We start from the raw sequence: 24,764 nt of genomic DNA, 5'->3' as shown, positions 1-24,764 counted from the left end.
ATTCCGAGGAAATTCCGAGGAAACCGAATTTTGTGTTTCCTCGGAATATCCCGAGGAATTTCATTTTCCGTCGGAATGTCCGTCAGAATACCGCTGTTTTCTTGTAGTGATCCTATGAGTGATTGTGAGTTGAGCCTCAGCCCAAAGTACTGATTCTGTCTCTGCCGATTTGAAAGTATCTCTAGGATCTATATCCAAATTGCTGAAAATTTTACTATTTTGTGATTTCCAAATATACCATAGTATCCAAGCAAATTGATGGTCTTCCAACTGCGGAGACAATCGCCAAAACAGGTTATCCATGTTTGTAAAGAGTGAATGAGTAGAGAAAATATCTTAATTCGATGGTATCCGAGAAAGTGCCCAAACTTACACCGCCAAGGTCATTCAAAAAATACGTGATCTGTCGTTTCCTCAATTGCTCCGAACATATTATATCTCACTGAATCTCTCTCGCTTGCAAGTTTTTCTTAACTGATATGCAGCCTAATATAAATTTAGCATTTTACAGCATAATAATATTGTTTAGGTTGGATTTTTTTTTAAATATAAGGATATTTTTTTCAAAAATAATAATATTTTCTAGAGATTCTCAAACAGTACTTTATGAATTTTCATGATATTGTCAATAAAACTACAAATTTTTAATTTATATAAAGCATGTTGTCAAACATGATAATAAAGTTTTAGAGCATATCAAATACAACTCTATTTTTCCTCTATATTTTCCTCTACATAAACTAACTTTGTTCCAATGGTTTGTCTCTAAAATAGAGTTATTCTATTTCAGAGAAAAATATAAAGAAAAAAATAAATTTGGATTGGAGATGATCTTACAAAGTTTACAGTACATGAGGATTTAGGGATGGACACAAGTACTCGTTACTCGGCCCGTACTCGCTACTAGGTCGATATTTGTCTTGTAAAGTCGAGTACTTGGTTTGACCAAGTCAAATATCAAGTAATCTATTTAAATTATTCGCAAGTACAAGTCAAATATCAAGTATTAAAGTAAAAGTAACTACTTGGCGTTGTTTGAGTTGTTACTCGTTTTTTTAATGATCAAAGATACATTTTCCTAAATCATAGTAAAATAACTTGTTTATATTTTCATGTTCATAAGTGAATCAAAAATATAAGATATATTTATATAAGTATCTTGGAGTTTTTTCTTTCTTATATATTATGTTTTTTGAATTAACTAAAATATAGTAAAAACAATGAGATATTGTCTATAAGTAATAAAGTTATTTAGTTTTGAATTCCAACGAATTAGTAAGTAATTTACCAATAATTTTCAAGTAACTTGCGAGTGATTTACAAATAACAAGAAATAAAATAAAGCAAGTAACTTGCAAATCCGTCATTTTTCGCAAGTATTTAAAACTGCAAGTATTCGTTTTTAACAAACCAAATACAAGTAAAAAAAATTTACTCGTACAAACCAAGCAGAGTACCAAGTATACTGAAAATACCAAGTATCCAGCTTGTGCCCACCCCTAGATATTGATCCCAAAACTAGACTAATATATACTCAAGGTCAAGAAGGCTCTAATAACATTGACACGTTCAAAGAGAACGGTTTAACACGGCAATAGAGACCCTCGTCGTAAGCACAGTGAACCTTGAATCCACGTTCAGAGCCACCCTAGAAGTAAACAACCTCCAAGAAAAGCCAAAACACCTGACCTGATATAAGACTTAATCGATGATTTTGCACGCTTGAACATCAAGAACGCTCTCAGTCTCAAACTAACAAAAATATGCATATTTATTTGACATGAAAAGGCATCCAAAGCATCAAAAACACCTCAATGAGAACATCGGAACCTCAAAATATTATCAAAACAGATCACTTATCCGACATCTTCCATGACATATCATCGACTAGAGTCCGAGCCATAGTAGTTATTTTTTTTGTTTTAGTCATTTTCTTTTGGTCATGATTAGTTCTGCTTCTTTGCTTTTGTCATATCATTTTAAATCTTTCATTTTTTTTTCTTTGAGTCAATCATTCAATCAACATGAAGAACATACTAATAAAGCTCTCGACAGCATTATATTAGACTACCTATATTTTTTGTCTTTCTTTATATCTCTTGCATCTTAGCATAAAATAAGAGAGAATTTGTTATTGTCTTATTTCACGAAGAGATTTCATGTGACCCAAAATTTGAACTAAGACTTGAAATACTTTTATAGGAACATGCATTAAATCATTATCTAAATTCGTAGTATATAACGTCGATATGAGTTACCAACCTAATAACCTACAAAATGTGACATTTCCCTAGACTTAGAAGAAAAACTAACTCACATGTAGATGTCGAAGGCTTCTTCGTGAACTTTTTTTTCCTAATTCATCGAAGACGCATGTTTTTTAATTGCTAATAGAGTTGCTAGAATATATGCAAAGAAGATAATTTTTCCATCGTATTAAATCTAATATGAATATATACTTACGGGACTCGAATGAGATTCCAAGAGTTTGATGATTCGGATTTTTAAATTTGGATTTTAAAAGGTTTTTACCATCTTTACCGGCACATATTTATTCCCAACCAAAATGACAACTCTAGTACATTTTGGTTGTCTCCATTTAAAATCTAACACCATTTGGTAAAAGCTGGTGAAGACCTCCATTAATGCCTCTTTTTCTCTCCACTACTTTCAACATGTGCACGTATATATACACACATCAGAATCTTGTACCCTTACTCATCCCATCTCCACGCAAACACCTAAACAGAGTTCACAACCTCATACACATAGATTATACAACTTTTTAGCCGTTTAGTATAACAATGACGAACTCGGTGGCTAATGTTGCACTACTTGGGGTTTGCCTGCAAATGATGAGCTTACTTGTGCTGCAAGCCAACGCAAGGGCTTTCCTAGTGTTTGGAGATTCCCTCGTGGACAATGGTAACAATGACTTTCTAGTGACCACTGCTCGTGCCGATAACTACCCTTACGGTATCGACTTCCCAACTCACCTTCCCACCGGCAGATTCTCCAATGGTCTTAACATTCCAGATCTCATCAGTAAGCTTCCTTAGTCTTTTAACACTTCAAATATTACCAAAAATAAAACAGTAATAATATGATGATATTTATTATAGGTGAGCATTTGGGTCAAGCGTCTCCATTGCCTTACCTGAGTCCTATGTTGAAGAAAGACAAGCTCCTGATCGGTGCCAACTTCGCTTCCGCTGGTATTGGAATCCTTAACGACACCGGTATCCAGTTTGTAAGTTATAGTTTTACAAGAGTCCCTTAATGTATCCTAGCAGCTAAGTTAAGGCACTTTTTGATAACAAGGGGTCTTCTGGTAACTTCAATGCAGTTGAACATAATTCGGATCACGAAGCAGTTAGAGTACTTCGAGCAGTACAAAGTACGAGTGAGTGGATTGGTCGGAGAAGAAGAGATGGAGCGGCTCGTTAACGGAGCACTTGGTCTAATAACACTAGGAGGCAACGATTTCGTCAACAACTACTACTTGGTCCCTTTCTCCGCAAGATCTCGTCAATTCTCTCTCCCCGACTACGTTGTCTATGTCGTTTCTGAGTATCGCAAAGTTTTACGGGTTTGTTTATTTACATAGAGGCCAAAATCATCCATTAAATTTCTCACCAATTCTTATACTTAACAAAATCAAATGGATTTTGAAACTGCATTGCGTCTTATATACAAATCCATATTGTTTTTATAGAAAATGTACGATTTGGGTGCTCGACGTGTCCTGGTGACTGGGACAGGGCCGATGGGCTGCGTCCCGGCCGAGCTGGCTCAACGTAGCCGCAGCGGCGAGTGTTCTACGGAACTACAACGAGCCGCATCGCTATTCAACCCACAGCTTGTTCAGATGATCAACGACCTCAACAATGAAGTTGGATCTTCGGCTTTCATTGCCGCTAATACTCAACAAATGCACATGGACTTTATCAGCGACCCAGAAGCATATGGTATATGTCTTTATTTCCAATTTAATTATCAATACATTTTACAAAGCAGGTTAATATTTGAGGTTTAAAAATTGGTTTAAGGGTGATATTTAGATTTGTTGGTATTGATTTATCGGTATATGGTTTTGGAAACATTTATTTTCTTAAGAAGGTTTAGCAATCATATTTCGAACAAGAACATAGACTTATATATATATATATATATATATATATATATATATTCCCTCCGTTCTTTAATGATAGATTTTTTAGAAAAAAATTTGTTTCAGAAAGATGTATTTTTTCTGTTTTCTATGATAAAATTGTAAACTTCAAAAAAATTAATTGACTTTATTAAATTACTATTGGTTAAAAATTATTGAAAATTGAAAATTACAGAAAACGATACATTTATTAAGGTAGTTTAATGTGTTTTCTTAATATGTGTGAAAATACTAAAAAGTCTATCATTTAGGATCGGAGGGAGTATAAAATAGTTGGAAAAGTTTCGTTTGGGTTCGGTTTTACTAGGTATTGAATTTTAAAATAAATTAAAAGAGAAACAAAATTTTAGTTAATATCATATAATATAATCGTTCCAAAAAAATATCTTTTTTATATATCTTATATTATAATTTTTTTTACAATAAATCATAAATTTAATAGAACTGGATATTTCTCAAAGAAAGTTTGTATTTTATGTTTTATTTCACATCTGTAAATTCAAACGCTGATTTCTTAGCCAGTAGTGGCAAGATTCATTTTTGTGTGGTATCCACTCTTTTAATTTCATAAATATTGGTTAAGTGTACTTTTAGTGTTTTACTAAGTTCGGTTTTGGTTTGATATTTATGTTCTAACTGCAGGATTCGTAACGTCAAAGGTGGCGTGTTGTGGACAAGGACCGTATAATGGGATAGGACTATGCACACCGTTATCAAATCTCTGCCCAAACAGAGATCTCTTCGCCTTTTGGGATCCTTTTCATCCATCAGAGAAAGCAAGTAGAATCATTGCTCAACAAATCCTCAACGGTTCTCCCGAGTACATGCATCCCATGAACCTCAGCACCATCCTCACCCTTGATTCCACGACTTAATCTGTTGTTCATCTCTCCATTTCCCACTCTATGTTTTCTTTTAATTGTTTGATCTTCTCTTTAATTATGTATTTCGACATGGCTGCTTTAAATAGTTTCCATGAGTTATGTTGTGTGTTTTGTCTTCTTTATCAATAATTGAATCGCCAATTGTTACTTGAGAAGTAATATCTGTTTTCCAGCATTCTTTCGAATGTTCGTATTCATCTTTTCATTTTTATTTGTATTCAAGTTAAGTGGTAATAGATCTTTTCTTTTCTTTTTTTTTTAAACAATCAAACTAATTAATCAAGTTATAAAATGTTCATTTATAGGTGTGTTTGGATAGTAGAAAATCTAAAAACCCATAAAATAGCAAAATCTCGAAGACTATAAAACAGAGTATTGAAATAAAATAAAATAAAAAGATAAAAGTTTTGAAGATCATATTGGGGAGGTCCAGGCTTGTGCTACCAATCAAAATCTTTCACCCTTTCTTCAAAAACTACCCATTTGGACTATGTGGAGGATTTGGAAAAGTCGAAATCTTCATCAGAAGTAAAAAGGGAACTGAAGATAACAGTCGTTTCACCTAAAAAACAAGTAAACTCCAGAGCCAACTTAACCCAAATGTGAAAATGGAAGCGTCCACATGAAGAAAACATCAAGTGTAACTATGATTGTCGTTTTATGGGAATGAATATTGAATCAGTAGCTGCCTGTATCAACAAAAGTTTGAATTGAATCCTTTATACCTTACTAGGGTTGGTCCGCCCGTAAGTTTACATTAAAGCTATTCTATATTAAAATATTTTTAAAATTTTATAAAACATTTGGAATTTACTTTGTATTGAAAATAATAAATATAATCTGTTTTTTATTCTAAGATCAAATTGTTATTAAAATTTTTGGTTTGAATTGAAAAGACCACTAACATAAGTTACAAAAAAGATCACTAACATTGTTTTTTTTGTGTTTTTGTTAGAGAACAAAAATTATTAAATTAAAACTTATGGAAAATGTAATGATTCATATTCCTATTTGATTTTCATTTCAATTTGACATTGAAGAAAATTTAAAGTAAGAATAACTACTATTTTTTATACTGTTGTTAATTATTTTTCCCATTTATTTGGTTTTCATGTGTTTTTCTTTATGTAAAGTTGGTATGATGACTTAATGTATTTTATTTTATAGTTTTGTCATGGTTGTTTGATTGTTATGTGTGTAACATTTTTTTCCGGTGATTATATATTATCTATTTTAGTTTTGTATAGTGTTTGTTTTACTTGAGTCTGATGCTTTCAAGCCGTTGGCCCGAGGAGGCTTCTTTACCATGGCGTTGGGTGTAGGTACGTCTAATAGCTAGCTCTGCTTCGCCTTGTTAGGGTGCATGCAGATGAGTATGTTCTCAAGTGAGGCTGAGAGTTTCTTAAGTCAAGTATATTTTTTGTGTGTACGGGTGGCGTCTGGGCTTACTTGAGCTAACTTTTGAAAGATATTTTAGTTTGGTCCTGCGAGTGGGAATGTGGGATTCATCTCGGCGGATTTCCTGTAGCATAATAGATGCATACCTGGAGAATCTCAACATTGCGCAGAATTATCTGCTAAGTAAACGCAGAGATAATCACCATTAACTTGAGATATTTGTATAAGTTTAAAATTTGAAGCAAGCATGATAGCTTTTGAGATTTGTATTGTTTTTTAAAGGTGAGGAGTTTTTTGTTGTTGTATTCTTCCTCCCCTGTGTAAACGTCCTAATTTGAATCCTTAAAGCTCTCTTTGCTTTAGCATTATCTTGTGATGAGTTGTGTGCATGTTTTAAATAAGTGTATGGAATCAGGTGGCGGATAATAGTTGGTTGGTAGCTTTTACCTCTCTACTTCATTTTTTTTTTCATTTGAGCTAATTTGATGCGCTATTGTTTAAGAAGTTGCACCTCCAGAACATGTGGTACTTCATTCTCCTCAGCTAGCAAAAGAACAACTTCCGCAGGCTGAACTATCGGTTGTAGGCCTGCAATTTAAGAATGAGGAAATGATTGTTAAACAGAGTTTGGAGGGTCTCCGTACAAAAGAAATAGTTGAAGTTGTGCGAAGTCCACTTGCCTAAGTTCTGATTTGAAACTTTTTGAGGTCTCTGAAATGCTTCTTAGCTTGCCTCGCAACCTTCCCCTAATTTTCTGCCAAACACGATATGCAAAACCTCAATCTCAAGATTGGTGCTGAGACAAAATGAGCATTGTAAACAGATTATTTTACCTCTAGCTGGTTTTTACCATTGAACAGGTGTGGTGGAAACTGGAAAGATACCTCTCATGTTACCATGGTCGTTGTCCCTCAGAGTCTGTAACTGCAATTTTTCGTGAAAACATATGAGAGACTGATCCAACTCGGTTAGTTATGGCTTAGCATATATATATTTGAGCGCTACCTCCTTTTTGTGTTGTACAAATATTATGTTTTATTTATTTCATATCAATATTAAATCTGCGATTAAAGATTTTTCGGAATTCATAACATAAGAGTTTTCTTTTATCACATTTATTTCGATATATTTTGTTTGTTTATTGTTTTATTTGTTTTATGTTATTTTTTTGTTGTCCGACAATTATTCTTGAATTTTTCATTTTGATTATGTATTATTTTTTGGTAATAGGTATTCATTAATTTCTTGTTAACAGTTAGATGAGATCCTGTTAATTTCTTGAAGTATTGTGTCAATGAGTTCGTTGGCTGCTAATTTTCCCAAATTCAAAGTTCGTAATGAAAACACAATATCTATGATTTTATACATTATAAAAATAACAGAGGCTTTTTGTTTAGTCTCTACATCACCAAGACCGGGGTAAGAACTCACCGGCTAATAAACTTCCCTACTGAGAAAATGAGGACAAACATGAAAACAAAATAGAGAAGAAACAATTCTGTTTTTCCAATGTTGCAGTATAAAAATGTGCAAAGATCGTGCAGAGGAATAAGCTTGATATTTTTTAGGATGGAATTCTTAAACATACAGAATCTGAATCCTTTGCTCTATAGTTCAAGTTGATCAAAGCAGAAACTGGACTTAACAGCGATTAATATAAGCCGGCTGATCCTTCTTCTCATTGGTTCAAAGTAATTAACATCCACACAAAGTATGCTTTTGTACTTATCGTCCCCTAAATCCACCATAGTTTTTGAGTTCTCCCATGGTTTTCATACAACTGCATCATCACTATCATAACTAATGAAACCCATATCACGGTATATGATTCTTTACCGTGTCTAGAAGTCCTTCTTTTCCCGTAACATATGTTCTTTTCCATTCATGGTCCAGAACTGCTACGACTTTGGGCGATCCAAGGTAAGCCCGGTCCATCTGATATAAAAAAGTAACTTTCTGATATGCGTTAACCAACGATACTTGTTCTTCACTATCAATGTTTACATCCATACCTCAGATTCAAAGGTTTTTACTGTCGCCTTGTTCTGTCAAAAGAATTTTTTTCTGAGGTTCTCCAAGTAGTCAAATGTTTCTAACCCTTCAATCTGAGGGCTTGCCTTTGACGTTTCTAAAGAAATCAATGTTGAGTCGCCATCTATAGCAAGTGAAACCCGGAACGCCAAAAAGGAAACACACACACAGAATTCAGAATATATAAAGATAAAGAGCATAAAATGCATGATGATGGTTTACCTATACCTGTCAGGCCATTGATTTAAGTCCTCCTCTGATGGTTTGAGAGGTATATAAACTAATGATTTTTTTTTTTTAAGAAAGAGGAGGTATATTGTCATCGATTACCCTGATTTTGTTCCTTGAAAATCCATGTTGATCCACTAAACCACAATCTACAAACTATAGACACACACACACACACAAATTACAATGAGGATAACAAATCTGAACGAACCTCCGCAGTGTTAGAGCAGCAACCGGCTTTCGAATCGACAAGGAGAGTGTATGAAGTCGCCATCGTCGGAATCGGGTGTTAGAACAAAATATTCTTCTGGGTCGTGTTTGAGTTGCGCTGTCCATCGTTGAAGGGTGAGATATTTAGACTTGAAGCTTCGGCCATTTGCTGCGGTGTACGAAGAGCGATAATCACGAAAAATTTGGAGTTAGGCACGCATTAACGGAAGGTTGAGACGTTACGGAGATCGGATTGCCGATTTAGCTTCTGCGAATTTCGTTTGCTACTCGAAGAAGCTCGCATGCGTGGAGAGGAAGAAGAAACCTAATACTATGATAGGCTTTTCATAATGGTTTCCAAAGGGCCAATCGCAATATGTAATAGAAGCCCAATTCTGGAGAGGTGCATTAGTAGACCGGAATAACTCGAAATTTAATTTAGACGCGGGATGGTTTAGTTAGTGCCAGGTGTCAAAAAGTGCTCATATCAAACTGATGACGTACACGCGTGATAAAAGAGGCAATCCAACTTTATTTACATAAATAGATAGATAGACTAGAGATTAGTCCGCCCCACGGACGGATGAGTTTATAATAAAATTATTTCATATTTAAAATTTATAAATTATTTGAAAAATTACTCTAAATTGAACATAATAAAATTCATTTGTTTTCTAAGATTATACTGTACATTTTATTACAATTTGTTGGTTTGAGTTGAAAGAACTACTAACATTTTTTTTAAAGGATATAAAATTTAAATTAAAAATATATAAAAATGGTTTATATTTATTTTTATGATTTTATTTCACTTTGATATAGTTGAAGCCTAAGTTAAGAATAACTAACACGTTTTTCTAAGAGTTTCACATTTTTATAGCTTGAATTATCATCTTCGTAATTTAACAAAAAAGAAAGAAGATGTAGTTTAATTTTATTTATTATATGTGAAAGCTGAAATAGAAAATCGAGACCAGTACATATTGTGCTAGAATTATAAAAACAAATTTGGTCATTTGCTTGTAATAAAAGCATTTGTCATACCGATTGTCTAGGTTTGGACTGGTAACATGTTATTGTTGTTCTTATGCTCTAAAATATTATTATTGTGTAATAATTTTTGTTTTTTTCAGTTGTATGGATCAAAACAAAATCCAGTGTAAGTTATAGTTTTTCAGATACTCGGAAATCGAAGACAGATAAAAAATTAATAACCTGTACTAAATAAATTGCATCATAATTTTTTTTTGAAAATCAAGATATCTGATTCGTGTCTAATTTTTTTTTCGAAAATCGAGATATCTGATTCGTGCCTACCCTTACTTGGAAGATTTACATTCGGAGGTTGTATAAGTTTGAAGAGGGATGATTGTGTTTCTTGTAACCGCGTAGTTGGTTTTGCAGATTTTTTTTCTATTTCTTTCATGTAGTAAGAGGGTTGATTGAACTTAGATTGGCTACAATATGGAGCTGCTGAATAGTGTTTGTTCATAGTTGCTTAGAATTGTTTGCTAAGTGGTTGCTAACTGTTAATTGTATTTGTCAATGATTTGGTTCATTGGTTGTTTTTTTTTTTTTTTTTTTTTTTTTGATAACCGTAGTGTGATCCCAAAGGCTTTCTAGACCCAAGGACTAATCACTACGAGGCCCGCAGGATCCGCGTTTTCTTACCACTTAAGGCGCCCCGGGTGGCCAAGGGGAATCGAACCCAGGGCGGTACTCACAGCTGTGAGCCCTTTTACCACTAGGCCAAGACTACTTGGTTCATTCATTGGTTGTGTTAGTCATTAAATATTTTGTAGTTTAGTAATTTGGGTATTGAAATTTTCTGTTTTTGAGATTGTCTTGGCATTTGGTGTTTTTATGTATTTAACGGGTGAGTTATGGGAAAGCATTTTCTATCCGTTTTTAACTTGCTACTTGACCATTATTTTTGTTGGTATGTTGTTGGTTTTTTGTGTATGTTTTTGGTGTAACTAATATGTATAATCATAAAAGCAAGCGTTTAGAAAATGTATTATTTGCAAATTGAAAGAATGAGGCAAACATTTGCCCGAATAAAAACATAGTAGAAGGCTAGATTTGTATAGATAAGTACAATTCTTTCATTTGTTTGTAATAGTAAACTAGGTGTTTTCCTGCACCATGTGCAGAAATAATGTTTTAAAATTATATTTATAAATAATTTTTTGTTAATTTTTTAGTTTTATTATTTGCATACAATATTTTAACATTAAGATAAAATAAATATTTTTATTTACATTTATATTTAATAATATATATATCTTGGAACTATTTTTATTTATTTTCGTTAATATATATTAAATAAAATTCTATAAAATTAAGGAAAAGTTTTGTTATGCATAATTAACAAAACATAAAATTAAATAATATTTATAAAATTTGTAAATATTAAAAAGAAATAATCATAATATGATTAGAAATTTTTGTTTTTTGAAAATACATAAATTTTTTAAGATTTGTTTTAATAATAAAAATTATAAAATTATTTAAATAAAATTAAATAATATTTTCGAAAATTATTATATATTATTATATTTCTAACTTTACTATTTATTGTTATATTAATGATGATTTATAAGTTATTACCTTATTCTAACAACTTACCAAAATTATAAAACAACATTAAATGTAAATGTTCATGTCACAATTAGTCTAAACTATGTCATCTTTATTAGTATGGCATGTCATCATTTTGTTTTCAAAATTAATGTGGTAATGACATGTGCCAAAATCACTTGGTAAATAATGCATAGGGGACGTCTTATGATTGGAAGTAAAATTTTAAGCTCAACCTTAACTTGAAAGTGTATGTAGTGGCGTAGTTCCCACAATATCATAGATGAACTGTGGGAGCTGGTTTTCCTCTGGGTTCACAACACCTGCAGCCTACATGGCAGACACAGTGTTTTCTATTGAGATAAGGAATAGAACAACAACGGTTTGTTAATTGATATCACTCAAATTACCCTAAGGAGTGATTTATACTCTCTCAAATAAGAGATCGAGTTGTAGCACTTAGGGATCGAATTCACATGGAGCTAGGACACACAAAATATCTAATAGTTATATGATTAAGCTAGACTAATAGTTTAATTGTAAATACCAGTGGTAAGCAAGGTAGTTGCTCGGTTGATTGATTGAGTTGTTTGATGGAAGGATTGCTGCTAGATCTAGGGTTTCTATTCAGGTAATCAGGATTATAATCCTACAGATGCCTAACAAGCTGTATGCAGGATATTATAGAGCTCAACACTTATAAACAAACCGATCGGCTCTCGCTTTCTAGGTTTGTCTATTGACCAGATATAAGTGTTGATTTATGATTCTATAGGAATATCGATCGATATACTTGTTGAGCCGTCGATCGATTATTCCATTGGAATATCGATCGACTATTCCATTGGAATATCGATCGACGTGTTTAGTCAAGCTTTACGCGCAGGTTGAATTGTGCTCACTAGGCTTCCTAGATCAGCTCTCGCCTTACTCTACCAATCCTAGCTCAATTAGGATGGATTCAAGGTGAGATTCAAGTGATGACCTGATTCTACAACTCCTAGATTAAGTTCTAGCTAGCTAAACTAGAAACAAGCTTTAATGAAAATCCTAATGATGAATATCACAACTTAGCAATCTATAGTTGGGGCTAATCCCTCATAGCCTATTTAAACTCTAAACCTAACAGGTGGATCTATTCAAGCATGAAATTTGTCACATAGATCATAGATAAATAGATGAATAGAATAGATAAAAGCAATCATAAAACCAAAGAAGTTCCAGGAGGACTCTGAAGGAGTTCCTCCCTTCTCTCCTAACTAAGAGAAACAATGAATAGAAAGCTTAGATAGCGTAGATAGCATAGCCGTCAACAATAGCTTATAAATAACATAAATAGGGTTTTAGGTCGTCCAAGGGTATTCTGATAATTTGTGGTTGCTTATGAGCTTCAGTAGGTCATAAAATATGCTAGGCCCATATTCTTGCATCACCGTCAATCCACACCAAGGGTGCACCGTCGATCGACAGCCCTTCATCTTTTCGACAGCTTCCTCTCGCGAGGCAGACATGCCACTCTTCAGTAAAACATGCATAACTTCTGCTACAGGATGTTGATTGATCTCAAACCGGGGACATTGGAAATCTAACTCAAAGCTATATCTTCTGTTAAAATATGGGCTCAATCTAACGGTGGAAAGGTCTCCACACATAGCTAAACATCTGACGCGTCTGTGCAGCTCTGCACTCAAAAGGGTCCAAAAGACATCAAAATCACCACATTCCTCCAGATCGTCTCTGAACCCGTAAATACTCTAAATAGACTCTATATTATAGTAAATATATATTAAAACACTTATAAACCATGGCTAAAAGTGGATAAAATCCATGACCTATCAACTCCCCCAGACTTACCATTTTGTTTGTCCTCAAGCAAAACATACTGGCATTCTCTCTGAAAGAGGTTTGAAAACAGCAGGAACACATATTTAAAACTTAGAATCAACACCTTAGAAAATCCTAATCTCAGAAGCACACTATACCATATCCTACCCTAGCAACCAAGTTCATCTAGTCAACAACTTAGCAAATCATGTCTGACAATCCCCTCAACCAACCTCAATTCTTGCATAAATAAAAGTGTAGGCTTTATCTTGGGGGTATGGATCACAGGATGCAAGGATGCTCAAACAAGTATCTGAACCTGCAGGTAAATAAAAGTTCATTTCCTATCTCTCTACTAATTTTTCTCTCAGTCAAAGTCTGCTTATATTGCAAGATCATTGACCAAGATTGGACAGGCTTCCATGAATCAAGCTTTAATGGTTTTAGCCACTAAATCAAGTTCACTTATTTTTGACCTATATCCTAGGATTATTTGTGAATCAAGCCTTAATGGTTGTAGCCACCAAGTCATGTTCTCATCCTTTACCTATAGAATTCTTATGAATCAAGCGTTAATGGTTGTAGCCACCAAATCCTGTTCAAATTCTTTTCCTAAATTATCATCTATAATCCTTATTCTAAAACGCGGCGCCAAGGACTGATTATCCAGCGAGTAAACGTGATGCGGCTTCAGTCTGTGGCGATTTCCTATCAATCGGATAGTTAGGTGGTATAATACAAAAATGTTTGTTTTTTGCGATTTTGAGGTTCAATATCGATTAATATTGACAAATCTATAGTCTTGATGTTTAAACAACAACTAAAACGCACAAAAAATTAAGTATTTATGAACAAAATCCATTGCGACCATGAAAAAAAAAGTTGCAAAATCGTCAAAACCCTAATATGAAGAGGTAATTACGAAACTACCACTCATTAAAGAAAATATAAAAAACAAGCAAAATGAACAATGATGCGTGTCGAACCCGGAGCCACTGTGTTAACAATCAAAGATTATACCACCAGACCACTCATAACCATTGCAAATTGTTTCATAAACTATTCTTTGTACATACATTTATTTTAAAAATAAAATAAAACTTTAAAATTAATCCCTGATTACTCCCGATTAAAATACGATTTTCTCGCTAGGCGCTAGGCCAACCCGAGCGCATGGGTAACGCCTAGCGAGTTTCCGAACAAGGTCTATAATTATATATAAATATATATTTTCTTTTTCTTCTTTTCTTTTTTTTATATAATCTAAATTTCGAAACATAGAGAGAGAGGGTGATAAATCTACACAAGGCTTTACCTTCCAGACTTGTTTGAAGAATCTGATCCCATGTATATCAAGATCGAAGACAAGTAGTTGAGTCATGTTAGGTTGGAGGTCAGCTTTTAGTTTCTTCAAACATTCTCAACAAGTGTAACATAGTTGACAAGTTGATCCACTTTATTATCTTTAGTGCTATCTGCAAATAATAAGTCTAGAATGGTGTGGTTAGATAATAAACAAAATCAATAAGTTCATTGTCCCCTTTTTGACTCGATAAAAACTTCTTTTTAAAAAATATTTTAATTTTAATAAGACTAATAAGTAAATAAATATCAGTAAACCCCCCCCCAGACTTAAACTACACTGTCCCTAGTGTAAATTCAGTCGAAGTTATGGTGATAACATAAACAATTTAATAAGTAAGAACGATAACCTGTTCGCTGATGTCAGTGTTGATCGACACAATGAAGTGATAATCGATCGTTGTTGCTGAAGTGATGTCGATTGATGTCGACATGGTCTCATCGGTCGATGGCTAGAGCAATCATTCGACATAATGAAGAGACAATCGATCGTTGGATTTGAAGTGATGTCGATCGATATCGAGCTGGTCTCATCGGTCGATGTGCTGAGAAATCGTCTACTCGGATATGTTTCTTTTTTTTTTCTTTTTTTTATATATATCTAACTAAAACACAATATTAGTTGAACCTCCCCCAGACTTAAACAACACTCTCTCCAGTGTTATACTGTCTAAGATCGGTGGGGAAATAAATCATAAGGACAATATTTAACAAGGAAAAACAGTATACTTAACTTTGATGTAAGTGTCAACCAACAAAATTAAGTGGCGATTAATACTCTTGAAGCTCTGTCGATCGACACAGTTAAGTGACGATCGATCGATGCTAGAGATGCTCTGTCGATCGATGCTGCGCAGCCATCGTCGATCATCGTGCAAACTCGTCTTCCTCTTATCTATTTCCTTTTTCCTAATATAAATAAAACACTAAAAGTCAGTAATAAATAAATAATAAAACCAATTATCTAAAAACAAAATTTTCTCGATGAACAGTGACTGCTGCAGTAGTCCGGCTACAATATCACAGCTTCAGTAACTCCCGATTTTTCTGCTACAGTGTCGGTCGATGTTCTTGCTACAGTGTCGGTCGATTTTCTTGCTATAGTGTCGCTCGGCGCTGCTACAGTACTATCGTTACTGTTCACCTTTTTATTGACCTGCATAAAAAATAAAAACAAAAATCAGTAACAATCTAACATAAACTGAATGAAATTACCTAATAGTGGGTTGCCTCCCACTCAGCGCCTTGTTATAATCATTTAGCTTGACTTTGGAGATCTGATTTAATCCGGATGAGAATGAGAACATGCTGCAAAACAAGTCCCAATGTCTACTCTCTGAAGCTTTATAATTCTTGTGTGAAAGCCTCCTCCATAGACTCTTCTCCTTTGTCTATCATCTCAGCAATAAGGAGTGCTCTAAGCTTTGCAAATGGATGTGAGAAGCATCTGCTGCGCACTCTGGACTTCCTGACACCATCTGAGGAGTGAGGAATCAATGATAACTGAGAACCTCCCTTGGTCCTTTTCCTCTTCTTTCCCTCAGACTTATCTGATCGCGTGGTGGTGCCTCCATCAAAAAGATTTCGACACACTTCATACTCTTTCTGCTCCGATACGCGATGGGTGTCGATCGATGTTGAGGTGATAGTGTCAATCGATGCCGGTTTGTTGGTGTCGTCCATGGTATCCGGTCGGTGTCGATCGATGCTGCTTCTGCTAGGCTCTTTTCGACTTCATCTCTAAATCGCAACTTTCTCTGAGAAGCTTCTGCATATAGAGGATCATCAAGTACCCCAATGTAAGGACTTAACTGCATACTTCTATCTGGTAGGATAGGAAATTCAACTTCAACCACAGCGCATGGAACCACAAACTTCACAGGGTCATGTATCCTCTTCACTATTTTGTGAAACCCAGCAGCTTCTTCTGTCAAGATAGGTGGTCTCTGATGTTTAGGGACAGCAAGGTGTAAGGCCTAGACATGTACATCCTTTCATCAACTTGTTCCAGCTCAACTATGTATCCTGGCAGTACATCCAACCATAGGTGTCGATCGATGCAATCAGGTGGGTGTAGCTTGATGATATCTGGTGGGTGGCGATCGATGATGTAGGGCGGGTGTTAATCGACGATGTGGGGTAGTTGTCGATCGATCTCATCAGGTTGGTGTCGATCGATGATAGCCCTTGACGAAGTCTCCAGATCTTTTCTCGTAGTGTTCCGTTCATCATCAAGCTTCTGCTCCGAGTCAAGCCATTCCTCTAGCTCTAAAAAGTCTTCCATAGTGACTTCCCTATTAGAATCCAAATATTCAAGTGTTTCTCCTTCCTCTAGTTCTAAGAATTCTTCTAGCTCCAAGAAATCTTCCATGGCGATTTCTATGTCCACATCTGAGGTAAGATAACAATTTGATCCATCTGTTCTCTCCAATGTCGAGTCTGCAATGTCCTGAGGACAACTCGAACTTTCAGGGATTTCAGTAGGTGTCAATCGGCAACAGGGGTTTCTGTCGATCAATGGTGCTGTCGATCGTTTATGAGGTCGTACCGTCGATGGATGTTGAGGTCGTGCCGTTGGTCGACGTTGAGGTCGTACCGTCGATCGACGTTGAGGTTGTCCCATTGGTCGACGTTGAGGTTGTCCCATTGGTCAACGTTGAGGTCGAACCGTAGGTTGATGTTGAGGTCGTACCGCCGGTCGACGTTGAGGTCGTACCGCCGGTCGACGTACCGCCGGTCGACGTTCCGCCGGTCGACGTTCCGCCGGTCGACGTTCCGCCGGTCGACGTTCCGCCGGTCGACGTTCTGTCGGTCGATGTTGAGGTCGTGGTGGCGATCGATGCTCAGCTTGTGTCAGTAATGTCGGCTTCTTCTACTCTGCTCAGCTCTCCAGATACATGTTGTTCATCACCCTCTACCATATATCTCCTCATAGATTCCATATCTATCTCTAGATTTGCTGCAGCATCATAGAGAAATTTGTTGAGGAAGGCAGCTCTCATGTCATTCCAGGTAGTGAGAGATTCTGGTGGTATCTTCTTGAACCAGTGAGTTGCATCTCCAGTAAGGGAGTATGGGAAGAGTTTGCAGAAATAGTAATCTTCAAAGACTCCATTGAAGATAAACAATACAAATTCCTCAATCATGTTGATGTGATCCATTGGTTGCTCGTGAGGAAAGCCATGAAAGGGACGCTGACGCATAAGCTTGATATATATAGGTTTCAGATCAAATATTTCCCTCTCAACAATGAGTACCTCTACCTTCTCTGCCTTCTCGTAAGTGGTGTCGATCGATGGCATTGTGTTGCTGTCGATCAATTTATGGTTTATTTTGTTGATCACTATTGCTTGGAGGGTGTCAATTGATACTTTCCTCGTAGACTTATGGATCGTGTATAAACCAGCAGGCTCCTTCTTTGAAGGACCTAGAAATCCTCTCTTCATTGTTGTTCCTGGTACTGAGATGTATGTACCTGAAACTGAAGAAATTTTTTTATGAGTTTTTTGAACAATAGTAAAACCTAGACTAAATTTAACTAAACAAGATCTAATGGCGATCAAAGCTCCCCGGAAACGGCGCCAAATTTGATATCACTCAAATTACCCTAAGGAGTGATTTATACTCTATCAAATAAGAGGTCGAGTTGTAGCACTTAGGGATCGAATTCACAGGGAGCTACAAAAGATCTAATAGTTATATGATTAAGCTAGGCTAATAGTTTAATTGTAAATAGCAGTGGTGAGCAAGGTAGTAGCTTGGTTGATTGATTGAGTTGTTTGATGGAAGGATGGTTGCTAGATCTAGGGTTTCTATTCAGGTAATCAGGATTATAATCCCACAGATGCCTAACAAGTTGTATGCATGATATTATAGAGCTCAACACTTATAAGCAAAACGATCGGCTCTCGCTTTCTAGGTGTGTCTATTGACCAGATATAAGTGTCGATCGATGATTCTATAGGAATATTGATCGATACACTTGTTGAACCGTCGATCGATTATTCGATAGGAATATCGATCAACGTGTTTAGTCAAGCTTTACGCGCGGGTTGAATTGTGCTCACTAGGCTTCCTAGATCAGCTCTCGCCTTACTCTACCAATCCTAGCTCAATTAGGATGGATTCAGGGTGACATTCAAGTGATGACCTGATTTTACAACTCCTAGATCAAGTTCTAGCTAGCTAAACTAGAAACAGACTTTAATGACAATCATAATGATGAATATCACAACTTAGCAATCTATAGTTGAGGCTAATCCCACATAACCTATTTAAACTCTAAACCTAACATGTGGATCTATTCAAGCATGAAGTTTGTCACAGAAATCATAGATAAATAGAATAGATAAAAGCAATGATAAAACCAAAAGAGTTCCAAGAGGACTCTAAAGGAGTTCCTCCCTTCTCTCCTAACTAAGAGAAACAATGAATAGAAAGATTAGATAGCGTAGATAGCATAGCCATCCACAATGGCTTATAAATAAGATAAATAGGGTTTTAGGTCGTCCAAGGGTACTCTGGTAATTTGTGGTTGCTTCTGGGCTTCAGTCGGTCATAAAATATGCTAGGCCCATATTCTGGCATCACCGTCGATCCACACCAAGGGTGCACCATCCATCCACACCAAGGGTGCACCGTCGATCGATAGTCCTTCATCTCTTTGACAGCTTCCTCTCGCGAGACAGACTGACCAATCTTCAGTAAACCGGGAATAATTTCTATTACAGGATACTGATTGACCTCAAACTGACGGCATTGGAAAGCTAACTCAAAGATCTATATTCTGTTAAAACATGGGCTCAATCTAACGGTGGTAAAGTCTCTATTCATAGCTATACATCTGACGCATCTGTGCAGCTCTGCACTCAAAAGGCTCCAAAAGACACCAAAATCACCACATTCCTCCAAATCGTCTCTGAACCTGTAATTACTCTAACTAGACTATATATCGTTGTAAATATATATTAATACACTTATAAACCATTACTAAAATTGGGTAAAATCTATTGCCCTATCAACTCCCCCAGACTTACCATTTTGCTTGTCCGCAAGCAAAACAAGACAGTCTCTCTAAAAGAGGTTTTAAAACAGCAGGGACACAGATTTGAAACTTAGAATCAACACCTTAGAAAGTCCTATTCTCAGAAGCACACTATACCATATCCTAGTCTAGCAACCAAGTTCATCTAGTCAACAACTTAGCAAATCCTGTCTGACAATCCCCTCTACCAACCTCAATTCTTGCATAAAAGTGTAGGCTTTACCTTGGGGGTATGGATCACATGATGCAAGGATGCTCAAACAAATATCTGAAACTGCAGGTAAATAAAAGTTCATTTCCTATCTCTCTACTAATTTCTCTCTCAATCAAAGTCTGCTTATATTACAAAATCATTAACCAAGATTGGACAGGCTTCCATGAATCAAGCTTTAATAGTTTTAGCCACCAAATCCTGTTCACTTATTGTTGACCTATATCCTAGGAATATTTGTGAATCAAGACTTAATGGTTGTAGCCACCAAGTCATATTCTAATCCTTTACCTATAGAATTCTTATGAATCAAGCCTTAATGGTTGTAGCCTCCAAGTCCTGTTTGAATTCTTTTCCAAAATTATCATCTATAATTATATATATATATATATTTTTTTTCTTGTTTTTTTTCTTTTCTCTCTCTCTTTTTTTTTTAATATAATCTTAATTTCGAAACATAGAGAGAGAGGGTGATAAATCTACACAAGGTTTTACCTTCCAGACTTGTTTGAAGAATCCGATCCATAGCTAAACATCTGAGGCGTCTGTGCAGCTCTACACTCAAAAGGCTCCAAAAGACACCAAAATCACCACATTCCTCCAAATCGTCTCTGAACCTGTAAATACTCTAAATAGATTCTATATCGTAGTAAATATATATTAAAATACTTATAAACTATGGTTAAAAATGTGTAAAATCCATGGCCTATCAAACTTATGACCAGCGTTTGTTTTCAAAGATTTTTACTAATTTTAAAATCCTTATGCGTTGTAATTCTATTTAGCTTTCTCGCTCTCAATAATCTAGTAATTCTATTTAACTTTTTATAATTACTGTTGTCGTTATTAAATACTCTCTCCGTTCTTAAAAGATCCATGTTTTAGAAAAAAAAATGTTTTAAAAAGATACATTTTTTACATTTTCAGTACATTAATTATGAAAAATTGTTTTTTTCAAAAAAATACAATTGTGTTTAATAAAATTTTATTGGTTAAAAGTTATTGGGAATAGTTAAGAAAAACAATGTATTGGAAAATATAATTTTATATATTTTCTTAATAAGTGTAACTATAACATGGATCTTTTAGAAATCCAAGGAAGAAGTATATTAGTCTGAAATTTTATAGCTTTGCCAACAACCTAGACTAAAAGAGAAAAAGATAAATAGTTTTAGTTGTTATGTTTTTTTACCAAAGTTTTATATGTATACAGTTCATATACAGACCTTGAATTAAGATTCGAATTAAGCTTCACCACCATCACTTAGATATATTCCAAAACTTTGTCTACATTTATTGTCCACGCCACAGATATTGGTGAAAATCTCACCCATGGATTGCTCATTGCGCATGTTCCATCTATGATTCTTTATTTTTATGTGAAGATTACAATTTATATAATAAAACCGCTTGAGGGCTTGATCCATGAGCCTGTGGCCGACGCATATTCCCTGAGTCCCCACTCGGACAACCCCTTTCTTATATTTGAATAGATCAGGCCATACTGCTTCCACAAAGCTCAGCGGGTCATGGAGGCACACTCCTACAACCAACAACAATAAAAACAATTGTTTAGATCAAAGTTTCTTGCTTTATCATAGACACAATCAGATTTGACGTTGCAAGCTTTGTAAAATTTGCACACGTCACTTAACAATCTTGTGCGTTTCCCTTGGAGTTACGCAACGCTAAGAGGTCATCATCTAGAACAGAAGAAATAGACTTGCTTTCAGAAGTCAGAACCATTAAGCGCGAATGTTATATGGAGATTAGAGTAGGAGAAAGTTTTACTCACCTGTTAGTTTAAGTTGGGTACTGATGTTTATCCCAACAGTGATATCAGTTCCAGACATGAACCCAACATCAGCTGCTTCTGGGTCACCATATATCTGCATAGAAAGGAAAAAACCCATAAACATGAATCATTTTATCATTGATAGAAGATTAAATAAGAGGTTTGGAGGGACCTCTATATTCGCTTCAAATGGGGGATTGATATTCCCTAACGCAAAGAAAGCTCCACCAAATATGAAAATCATCTTCGCCGTACTCGCTAATGAACTATCACGTTTGATGGGCTAAGATGAAAAGAAACAATCATGGTGACAAACTCAAATTGAGTTTTAATTAAAGATTATGATTCTTACTATTGCAAGATTGATCAGTGGTCAAAGAATGGTGACTTCACCCAGATAGTCAGAGACCCTCTCTACTCCCTACGGAAAATGAACTGCATTGTTGTCACATTTTTTTCTACTCAGAAGAGGAAGAGAGACATCCCCATTTTTACCGTGCACAAAATCAGCTACCGAGGGAATCCCATCTTGGATCAAAACAGCAAACACATAAAATAGAAGTCATAACAACAGTTTGACTTTGTAGCATATAAAGGAAATAAAGATTTCTATTGTTTAATATTCAAGAGAGGAGAGAAAGATCGTACTTTAAGGGTTCGGAGCTTCCTACTATGACTGGAACATTAGGGTAGCCAGCAATTGTGGGAAACGGAATTCACACCGTCAAGATTTGTTAATCGGAGGAAAGCCAAGCTAACCTAGCCTTCCCTGAACGTTCCGGTTATCTGCTAGGCCACGCACAACACAATCAATATGAAAGAGTCAAAAGTAATAAATCGTAAAAGAGCGAAAAGAGAACAAAAGAGGTCTTATTTCCGAATTCGCGTTTGAGCGTGAACAACAGGTAAGATCCTAGGCCACGAGAGCTGTCGGTACGTTCGCTAGTCTAGCCACTTAAGTTCTAACCTAGTCGAGTTGCAGCTCGATAGTAAAAACGGAAAAATGCCTAAATTGCTCTAAGTATTAAGTTTGCTCTGAGAAAGCTCTTCTTTGCTCCTCGCCTTAAGCCCTCCTTATATATTCTCTCTAGTTCGGTTTGCGCCTTTTCCTGGGCCGGATTCGTCGCGAGATGGGCTTTTCCATTTTTCGTCACTCTTCATGATTATCTTCGGAAACTTGACATTTATCTTTTCCTGCGAAATCAAAAATAGACCGTCATATCAGCCTTGGGCTCAATTCTGCTCTAAAATCGTAAGTGGACCGTTTAGCCGTGGTCCAGCCCCTGTTTTGGGACTTAGACATTTTCACGATTTTTCCTAAGAAACAGCAGTTGGTTTTTCCGAAAGGATTCCAATTCCCCGTATAGTTAAGGCAACTGGTATTCAAGCTAACCATAGCCATTTTATACGACAGGCAGGAATCCATTTTGACGACCAAGTTTTTATAACTTTTCCCGAAGTCTTTCTTTGATAATCCTAAGCGAGACAAGACATGGGTATTGCATCCAAGGGCCCGAGGATTGCGTTACGGGAACTTAGACGAGGATGCACGGTTTCGGGACAGAAGGTCAGTCCTCGCCCATGGATGGGCGAGGTGACCTCGGCGCGGGCCGTCCTCGCCCATGGGCGAGGTGACCTCGGCGCGGGCCGTCCTCGCCCATGGGCGAGGTGACCTTAGTGCGGGCCATCCTCGCCCATGGGCGAGGTGACCTCGATCAAGACGGCCCTGGCTTACGATCGAGACCTCATCCAGACTGATCCTCTTCTCGACATTCCTCGGTTCGCAACCACGAAAAACTGTCTTTTACTTGATTAATCGTTTTCCGGGAATGTCTAGTTTTCAAGGATCGATCGAGAGTTGGTTTTCCGGGAACTTTCAGGCATTGATTCTGTCGTGACCGGTTTTGACCCCAACAGTTAGCCCCCAGCTATCTAGGATCCGCGGACCTGGGTGTGAGGTCCTAGCTTGCGGTATGACTTGTTTTGATGGAATCAGACGTAATCGTTTGCCGAAAGTCCGAGAATGAATAGTAACCTTTTTTACTATATATAGGTGGAGTAAGTTTTTTTTCAAAGTCTTCACTAACTTCTCTTCACAAGAAAATTTCTCCAAGGTAGAAATTTCTCTTATCCTCTCTCTCTTTACCTTTGTGTCAAAGTTTTTGTCTTTCAAAAAATGACTTCAAGAAAGTGATTCTCTAAGAAGAAGACTTCCCCTCAATCATCTTCTGGCAATCCTTGTACCAAGGAGGAGATTGTTTCCCAAGAGGAATTCGAAGTCGAGCAAGAAGAGAAGGAAGCGTACTGGGATGCATTATGCGGTTCGATAATTCCTCCGCCCGAAGTCTTCTATCCCACAAGACCCGCGACGCAGCTTGATCCTACCCTTCCGAGCAGGACCTCTCCCGCCTATCTTAAGACCCTGCGGGAGTTTTACAGAGTTCCGAGCGGGGCTGTGATTCGAGTTCCGAGCGGGGTTGTGATTCGAGTCCCGGTGCATGGGGAGAGTGCGGAGGATCCCCCGGAGGGATTCTTCACATGCTACGAAGCTTTCCTGACATGTTGTCGCATGTTGAGGCCGGAGTGATTCTTCACATGCTACGAAGCTTTCCTGACATGTTGTCGCATGTGGTTCCCGATTCCCGAGGCCATCGTCCGCTCACTCGACCATTTTGAGCTGTCAATCAGTCAGCTAAATGTTGCGGCGTTGCAGAACTTTCTTGGCGTGCTGATCCTGAGCTACGAGCTCGGAATGGACCTCAGCCCCGACGAATTTGAAGGGCTATGGTCGACACGAAAGACCTCGATTGACTACTCATACCGCATGGCTCCCAAGAGACATATGTCGATAATCCAAGGGCATACTTCAAATGCCAAGGGATGGTTCGAGCGTTTTTTCTATGTTCGAATCGATAGCGCATCCGTCGAGGAGAACTGTCTCCCCCTGTTCCGTGGCAAATGGAACTTTCATCGTGATATGATGGTTTGAAATTTGGTTCGTATAGATACTCGGAGGTATCTAACAC

General features: G+C 36.5%; 1 protein-coding gene, 1 long non-coding RNA gene and 1 pseudogene across 4 annotated transcripts; 1 reads left to right on the top strand and 2 right to left on the bottom strand.

Moving 5' to 3' along the window:
• Positions 1–2,707: 2,707 nt before the first annotated feature.
• LOC106308329 (GDSL esterase/lipase At5g33370) lies at positions 2,708–5,248 on the top strand. The gene is made up of 5 exons (XM_013745490.1): positions 2,708–3,045; positions 3,123–3,250; positions 3,347–3,589; positions 3,716–3,968; positions 4,814–5,248. The coding sequence occupies exons 1-5, from the start codon at positions 2,805–2,807 to the stop codon at positions 5,044–5,046; spliced, it is 1,098 nt and encodes a 365-aa protein (XP_013600944.1). The 5' UTR covers positions 2,708–2,804; the 3' UTR covers positions 5,047–5,248.
• Positions 5,249–7,809: 2,561 nt separating this feature from the next.
• LOC106310031 lies at positions 7,810–9,251 on the bottom strand. 3 transcript variants are annotated; one of them, XR_001263669.1, is made up of 3 exons: positions 8,924–9,251; positions 8,466–8,868; positions 7,810–8,388 (listed from the first exon to the last, which is right to left on the bottom strand). It is a non-coding gene; the product is annotated as an uncharacterized LOC106310031 (long non-coding RNA). The 3 variants fall into 3 exon arrangements; XR_001263667.1 differs by having other exon boundaries at positions 7,812–8,388; positions 8,466–8,608; positions 8,707–9,251; XR_001263668.1 differs by having other exon boundaries at positions 7,812–8,388; positions 8,466–8,608; positions 8,713–9,251.
• An 11,956-nt stretch (positions 9,252–21,207) lies between these two features.
• The window catches only part of LOC106308618, a 9,839-nt pseudogene continuing 6,282 nt past the window's right edge, over positions 21,208–24,764 (bottom strand).

This window comes from Brassica oleracea, chromosome C8, assembly GCF_000695525.1.
Source record: "Brassica oleracea var. oleracea cultivar TO1000 chromosome C8, BOL, whole genome shotgun sequence".
Classification (NCBI taxonomy): Eukaryota; Viridiplantae; Streptophyta; class Magnoliopsida; order Brassicales; family Brassicaceae; genus Brassica; species Brassica oleracea.
The sequence above is the reverse complement of the archived record's forward strand: the minus strand, read 5'-3'. Positions and strand labels throughout refer to the sequence as shown.